This window comes from Euprymna scolopes, chromosome 9 (assembly GCF_053919585.1).
Source record: "Euprymna scolopes isolate OS-2025 chromosome 9, ASM5391958v1, whole genome shotgun sequence".
NCBI classification, from domain to species: domain Eukaryota; kingdom Metazoa; phylum Mollusca; class Cephalopoda; order Sepiida; family Sepiolidae; genus Euprymna; species Euprymna scolopes.
In genome coordinates, this window is record NC_136490.1 from 139890769 (window position 1) to 139899350 (window position 8582).

Here is an 8582-nt window from a genome sequence, read left to right on the forward strand (position 1 = left end):
TTCTTCAGGTGTATCTTGTCGAACTCGGGAATGTTTCTGTCGAACTATGGAATTTGGACGGAATTTCGAGCGGAACCCGGAAGCGGGTAGCGTGCTCTTGTTCCGCCAGCCATGACTGGATAGAGGTCCTAAGTAATTCGCAAATGTCGTCCACACTTTTACAATTGATTTTTCCCAGTACTCTGAAACCACTGCGCCACGGGTCCTTGCGAACAATTCTAGTACGAATTTTAGGAGCCTTAAACCTACTTTTTATTTCTTGGTTCCCATATTCCCAGAAAACGTAGCGCATCTATCTTTGCTCCATCGTTATTTTCATGGCAGGTGTTCGACCTAGCTTCTTTTTATGCCCCCTCCCCCAACCAGCTGAACATTCGCAACAGACACTCGTCTAGCTACAACAACTGCCAACAATTTCCCTTATTATCTGTCTGTACCTAAAACTCAACATACATTCCATGAGCAAAGTTTCTTTGCGAGAATTGCCCCTCTGTAGAATACAATAACCGGGGTGTGTTCATAGCTGATTATAACATGGTCATTTTCAACGTCTCGCCGGCCACCTGCCACTCATTAATCCTTATCCTCAAGTGGCCTTCGGGCCTTGATAAGCGGTGACATTTAGTAAAAAAAAAAATCACTTTAACAATTTGGTCCAATTAATAATGTAACCGATCCATAACCTTGTGCTCCTGGAGGGACATAGGCCATCCACAACTGTTGTAGATGCTTTTGTAGCGAGGAGTTCTTTTTTCGAGGTGAGGGTGCTACTGCCTGCTAGCCCTACGTCCAACCTTCCCAAAAGGTACATACAGCGCCTAGCCTTCCCAAATGGTTGTTACCCATCTGGTACTGGCCAGACTCATTGTTGCTTAACTTCGGTGATCTGGCGAGAACCGGAGTGCCAACGTGATTATCAACACGGTAATAAAATTAAATTTTCAAAATGCTATTTGGTGCTTGTGCACTTATTGAACCGCGCTATTTTTAAATAGTATTTTCAAGTTTTACGATATATTTTTTATTTTTAAATTGTTAGGTGAAAGTACAGAATAGTTACAAAGCAAAGCACCCTCCTCTCCTCATGTTAAGAATGGCTTTCTAAATAATAATGTTATTTCAGCACGGTTCAATAAGCGCATAAGTACCTGCTATTTAAAATAGCAAATAATTTAGTTGAGAAAAATAAAAGAAATCAAATTGAAAGAAGAAAAAATCCCGGACGACGCCGGCTAAGCACAAAGAGTAAATAAATAAACAAATAAATAACGAAATAAATAAACAAATAAATAAATAAATAAACTTCGCCTGCCGCAGAGTTTCAATAGTAGTTGTAACAGTTTTTTATCACTACTGCTTGCTCGTGCTAAATTGCTGCTCGTGCTGTTCTTCTGAATTTGCCATTCTCCTAGGTGACTACTTTTACTACCTCCGCTATATAAAAAAAAAAAACAAAAAAAAAAAACGGGAGTTTTACTGCTAGTCCAAAACAAATATCATCCCCCCTCTCTTCGCACGCCTCAAAAACAAAAACAAAAACAAAAAGGAAGAAATGCAAAAAGCAGAAAGCCAGGACCGCAGTCTTTAGGTAGTATTGCTTGTCTTGTGGGATGTACCGTAAAATCGACACGTGCCCACCCTGTTGCCCGACGTCGCTGTTGCTGGACCGGTCCGTAATGCCCCCGACATAAAAATAATAATAATAATAATAATAATAAACAAAAAAGCAATATGACAATTATTATCAGATAAATATATATGTACAACTCCCTTCTCTCGTATCTATAATCGACCCAACCCACCTGTGTTTGTGGTTCGATTACACTCCGAGTCGGCATGTCTTCGGAGATGGTGCAATATTTTCGTTACTGAGGGGGGGAACAAGCGTTGGATTACACGATCATGTGCTAATGTGGATGGAGTCTACCATTTCAAACGGAGTCTGTTTTTCTTAATTCTGTTTTGGCCTTCACCAAGCTAGCGATTGAGCCGTCGACGTCTTGCCTTTAATAAAACATAAAAAGGCACAAAAAAAAAAAAAAAAAAAAAATACTGAAAATAATAAAGGCAGACCCCACCAAGACAAATCGTTCCGTTCCACTACAAAACACAGATGGCCGCAGCTGCTTACCACAAGAGCTTGGTCAAAGGTCAGTACTGCATTACTGCAATAAAGTGAAAATATGTTGTTTATATATTTATTTAAAATTCCTGTATTTATCCAGATTCGGATATGTTTTTCTTTCTTTTTTTTTTTTTTTTCAGTTTTCTTTTTGATGATATCGGGAGGTAGTTTGGGGTAATATGTTTGTATATATATATATATATATATATATGGGTATTTGTGCAACATACAGACCATGCTGAATTCTGAAATAATAACGTTATTTGGAAATCCATTCTTAACATGGAAAATTAAAAAAAAACTTTGGTACTCATGCAGAAAGTGACCCGCGCTGAAATATTAACGTTATTTAAAAAGCCATTCTTAACATGGGGAGGGTGTTTTTGTACCTATTTTCTACTTTAACCCTTCAATTGAATAAAAAACAAAACTTTAATTAAACGTGGAAATACGATTTAAAAGATATCACGGATCACTCTCTGCGTTAGCACCAACATTTTTTTTTTTTTAACTATTCTATACTTTCATCTAACAATTTAATAAAGAAATGATATAAAATTGAATTTAACTTGAAAATCCTGTCTACAATATGGCACAATTCATATTCTGCAAAAGTACCCAATTTTGTTTTAAAATATGACTATTAAAAAAAATAACTTTTTCTTGCATTGAAATTCAAGTCTTTTTTTTTTTTTTTTTTTTTTTTTTTTATGTAGCCTTTTGGGGGGGGGGGCAATATCCCACATGATTGGCGTAGTGACATGCAGAAATCTGGTCATGTTCAAAGGGTCAACTCCTTGATTGCACGTCCCAAAGACTAAAGTAAACAATATGTGACGGTTTGAAAAATGATTGGATCGACCCCCCCCCCCATTGCACGTCACTGGATTAGAGTCATATTTCGGTAAAATCTTAATGATTGGTCGGAAACAATTTCCTTTTTAAAAATTGACTTTTTCCAAATTTATGTGGAAAAAGAAGTGCTTTTTTTTTTTCTTTTTTTTTTTTTTTTAAAGGTCAACATGCTTCTTGGTGGAATGGTTTTGTTTTATTTATGCATATATATTTTATTTATTTATTTTCTTAAAAATCTATTTGCCAATGTTAACATGTTGAAATATTTAAGGAATCCAGTTTTGCTTTCCTTTTCTGCTATGATGCAGAATTCCGTCACGTCAAATCACCTGCAGTTCCTGGGAATCTCCGTGCGCGTACGAACAGTTATGAAACGAATGGAATCTCCGAATTTTTCTCAACTGTGGGTGAAAAGGCGGGGGGGGGGATATAAAAGAGGGAAAGAAGGGGATACCGTTATGTCTTTTTAATCGCAAAAGCTGAAAAAAAAATCAAAACAATTGCTTACTATTTGTTTTGAATTAAACTGTCTATGATATCTTTTTTTTTTCTTTTTTCTTTTTTTTACCATTCTTGATTTGTTAAATTTTGCATAAAATTTACAAGTGTGTGCATCATCTCATCTTTAGAAAAAATTTTTTTAATAAAATGTTTATGCTCCCCCTTATACCCACCGAATCATATTTTTTAATTACCCCCCCCCCACTCCGACCAAATTTTTTTTTTCATGTTTGTCCCCCCCCTCTCATTCACCAAATCATTTTTTTTTACACCCTCTCTCTACAGTCACATTTGTTACGTTTTCTTTTTCAAAGCAGCTGACTTCAAGTCAGCCTGACTTAGGGAGGTAACATATTATGCTTATTCGTTATATTGAATGTAACTTTTTTTTTTTTTTTTTTTTTTTTTCAGTCTTCATTTGAAAGCACCCCATCCTCTAAAAACAACAAAAAGTGGTGCTTTGTGCACTTTTGCCACGCACTATTTTAAAATAATTTTTCATGTTAAATTCAAGCTTCACGATATATTTTTTTTAAATTAATTTGTTAGGTGGAAGCATAGTTACAAAACAACCTCCCCCACCCATGTTAAGAATCGCTTTGAAAATGTTATTTCGGTACGGTGGCAAAAGTGAACAAGTACTAAAAAAAAAAAAAAAAAAAAAAAAAAAAAAAAAAAAAAAAAAGTCAGATGTTACGTCTGCCGAAATGTAAATATAACAACCAAAACAAGAGTTCGATTAGTTATTATTTCGATGATTCGGACTGCTATTCTCATCTTAGATGCTATAGTCACAACGTATCTGCCGATGTAATCTCCGACCTTATTCACATGCATTTTTTTCGAACTGGAAATTCTAAATATTTGAGTAGAAGTTTCTCGTTTTCGACTGGACGCACATGAAGAAGACTGAAGGTTACATTGGCAGAAACGTGTTGAACATAACAAACAAGATGAAGATAATAGTCCGAATAATCAAGAGTCCTTGGTTATTTGCACCGCCCGGCGCCCCGCCCCACTACCACCACAAAGGTTGTTTTGCACATAAGGTCGGTCTTTAATGTGGGGAAAAATCCAGCTCTCAAAAAGGGCATTTTAGATTGGGAGAAAAAAAAATTGCCTTAGTCTAGACAGATTTCTCCTTCAATAACCGAGGACAGAAAAAAGAAGTGTAGTAATTAGTATCAAAACAGATACTACACTCTGGTCATAACAAAGTTGAAGTCGTTTACTTTTTAAATTGAGCTTTTTATTAGGGATAACCGCTTATCAAAGCCGAAAGATTATTGACCCTTCGGCTTTGATAAGCGATGCCCCCTCCCCACTCCCAGTAAAATGAGACTGAGGCAACGCCGTGATCAGTGCTGGTGGAACTTGCATAGTGTTTGATTATTTAAAAGAACGGCTCGATATGAACTTTTTTTTTTTTTTTTTTTTTTTTTTTTTTTTAAATGTGATCAGTTTAATCCCGGACAGTAGACGCGCATGGCCTGGGTGTGGGCGGGCAATATCGATGGACACTACTACAATTAAAGAGACAATCAATTTCTAAAGAACACGGCAGCAAACGACAGCATTCTTGTCCACACACACACGTATCGACTTTATTTTATCGAAAAGGTTACCAACGCAAGCGACGTAATAATAGATATTCGACTCACAAACGAGTGGTGGTGGTGGGGAGACTGAGGGGGAGGGGTAGAAAGCAGTTGCATGGAGAGATGAAACTAGGTCTGCCCGGCCGTACAAATGATGACATTATTATTGTTGGGACTCACCGTGCTTGAAAATGACGTCATTACCTCTGAGAGAGATACTCTCAGGAGCGTATTGTTACTTGCTATGCTTATCTGACACAAGTACTCTAGCTAGTATCACTGGAAGCCATGCCCCTAAGCATTATCTCCTCCTTCGAGGAAAGGGTGGGAGATTGGTCGCCTCCACCCCACCCCCACTGTTTTAAGGAGCTCAGCTGGACTCCACATGTTAAATCGACTTTGTATCAAATCCAGTCGATGTGACGAAACCATTCATAAAAATTGCATCGGTCTAGAAAGATTTCTTTTTCAGTGACCGAGGATAGAAAATACTAGTCTTGTTGTTGTTTTTATACTTGATGTTAGTGTTCGATTTTATACTTATCTGGCATACTCTGGTTTATATCAGAGTTATAGGAAGCCATCTTCCTATACATTATCTCCTCCTTCGGGGATGGAGGATTGGTTTAAGTCGTCTAAGGCACCCTTATCAGGGAATGGCGATGGGTAATATTATGGGAAACTTTAGAGTCATCTTGAGTGCCGTCCTGTTTTAAGCAGCTGAATTCCTCCTGTTAAACCAGCTATATCTCGCACCCAAATGTAAAATGTTTGCGATCGCCATTCATATTAACCCCCCCCCTTTTTTTTTTTTGCTTTCCCACGAGGGGAGAGTTAGACACTAGTTCGGTTTTTAATGTGGGATGAAAACCAACTCCCCCAAAAGGGGCACTTCTGGCTAGTAAAAAAAAAAAAAAAAAAAATGTATCGGTTATGAAGGATTTCTCCTCTACTAACCAAAAAAGTGCGGTGAAGCAAGCATCAGAACAGATACTACACTTTAAGTTATATCTTTTTTATTCACTCTGAAAGTTTACAAACAAAACAGAAATAAACAAACAAAAAAAGAAATTAGGCACAAGGGCCACTCCAAAATCGGAGTGTCTTTAGTCATGGTCGTGTGGTCGTCACCGTATCTTTGCCAGTCTGTTTGATCCTAGCTAAAGTTCTCATTTACCATAATGCCTTAAGCCCACTGGGGGGTCGTCCTACCTAAGATTCTCAAATCGTGTGTGTGTGTGTGTGTGTGTGTTTTATTTACTTTATTTATTTGTTTTTTTTAATTTTTTTTTAAGCAATAAAATAAACGTGTAAACATAAAATTTTGTAAAGTCGTTTACATTTCTATCTTGGCCCAAAGGCCAAGATAGAAAGAGGGAACCCTTTTTTTTTCTATTTATTTGTACTTATTTGCTTCCTTACGAAAACAAAATGTGGCACAAGCATCCTCTGACCGTCTTCAAGTGACAGGATAGGAATGCTGAGTCTCGTAACTTCTATCTCTAGTAAGTACTGCCTTTCATAGTTGTTGTCTCTCCACGTTTTTTGGCTAACTAAACCTCTGGCCTGTAGGGTTGAAACCGCTTCTTTTAGACAATGTTCACTTGGAATCATAGCGATTCAACGGATCTATTCACTGCGCCACGGGCCCCGAACGGCGATCAAGGTTGAATTTTTTGGTTTTGTAAATCCAAGTTTTCGTTCTGATCTAAATGTGGTGAAACATTAAACAATAGTTATGAGGATTAGTTTGCGAACAAAATATTTTTGTTTGGTTGGTTTATTTTAACGATGTTATTGTTAAGGTTCGATTCCAGTTAAAAGCGTTTTGTTTTTGTAACACATTCACAATTATTGATATATTTCATAGTTTTTTTTTTGTTTTGTTTTTTGTGTTCACTCATTTGATCATTTCTGTATATTATTATTTTATTTTATTTTTTTACTTATTCGGACTACTATTCTCATTATAATTCTTACAACGTTTCGGTCGATGAAACCTGACAAGTGTCTTGTCGAACTAAAACTTGTAGGCAATTTTGAACTGAACACTTAATTTAATCCAGAAAGTAGATTGCTCTCGATCTGTCAGCCATGACCGGGTAGAGGTCTTAAAGCAATTATTAAATATATTAATATTGCTTTCAACCTCCAGAAAACTATCACTTTAAACTGATTATATTAGCGCTTTATCCATTGCGCCACTGATCAATTAACAATTGGTTCTAAGTGACCTTTTGAAGGTTGAAAGTTTCAAACCTCAGTAAAGGCGATACTAAGAATATAAGAAATTACTTAAGGTCATGGCTGACGGAACAAGAACAATTTACCCCTCGGATAAAGGGTTCAGTTTGAAATTCCTCGCAGACTTCAAAGTTTGACAAGCCGCACCTGCCAAGGGGTTACATCCACCGAAACGTTGTGAGGATAACAGCCAAAATGAGAACAGTAACCCAAAAACACACCAAACGTCTACATCCATGTGTTCGTTAGTTGATCTCAGTTCATCTCGAGCTGCTCCGAGCCACAATCTGCGTTCTACTACCCCAAACTGAAAACGGTCTTCAACTGTTGCAAACTGCCCAACCGTCGTAAATGTTGCAAAACTCATCACCACTCCTAAAATTGTTCGTAAACTAACTCTAAATATATTGACCTCTATTGTCCGGTATTTTGTCCCAATCACTGCCACGCCTTGATTAACAATCCTATTTCAACTTTCTTTTGTGTGCATTAGTGAACATCTCCCCTTCTATTGTCTTTCACTTAAGCTCACTCCCAATAATCTTTATTTTGTTGATCAACTTATTTTTTGTCATAGTTTTTCTTTTTTATATACACTTTCGTAAATTGGCCGAGAGATGGTGGTTCAATCCTTAACAGTCATAACAGAAACTCAAATGTCACTTAACATCTGACAGGAAAATGTGAGTCAAGGATAGGGAAAGTGGAATTTAAGTCAGCGCCCTAGATGTTTGGCAATCCCGTCGGAATACTCCGCTAGGAGCGCTTTCGGCAATTAGCAATAAACTAACCCCTTAAAGAAAGAAGGTAAAACTTGGGAAGAGAAAAAAAAATACTATCTGGATTTTCTTGAAGACACTTTTAAGAGTCGAAAAATCGAATTTAATTTTAATAAATATATTTATTTAAAAATTATCTTGCACTTCCTTGGTCTTTTAAACCGTTAAATTTTGAAGTTTGAATTACTATCAAATTTATTTAAACATTGGGTTTCCTCATTCATTTTCTTTTCAATATACAAATGTTCGCATGAACTCATGGTCTGTGTGTGTGTGTGTGTCCTCTGTTGTTGGAATCCACGAAACTTTAGTGATGATTTCTGGAAACCTGGCACAAGTTCAGTTGGTTTCAATTCGCAAAAGCTCTCAATTCGTCGGAATAGATTACTGCGCCTTCAGCAACTTCTCGTTGGATAATTGGTTGAAGTGATGCGCAGTCTTTTCTTTGAACGTTAGACTTGGTGCGTTGCGGTTCATGTG

At 36.9% G+C, this 8582-nt stretch overlaps 1 protein-coding gene across 2 annotated transcripts in view; it reads left to right on the forward strand.

The window, feature by feature from the left end:
- Positions 1-1728: 1728 nt before the first annotated feature.
- Positions 1729-8582, forward strand: part of LOC145284877 (kazrin-like) — a 519312-nt gene continuing 512458 nt past the window's right edge. For both annotated transcript variants that reach the window (XM_080133902.1, XM_080133904.1), the window contains exon 1: positions 1729-2150. In XM_080133902.1, the coding sequence (XP_079990028.1) occupies positions 2114-2150 (37 nt within the window). In that variant the 5' untranslated portion in view covers positions 1729-2113. The remainder of the gene's footprint in view (positions 2151-8582) is intronic.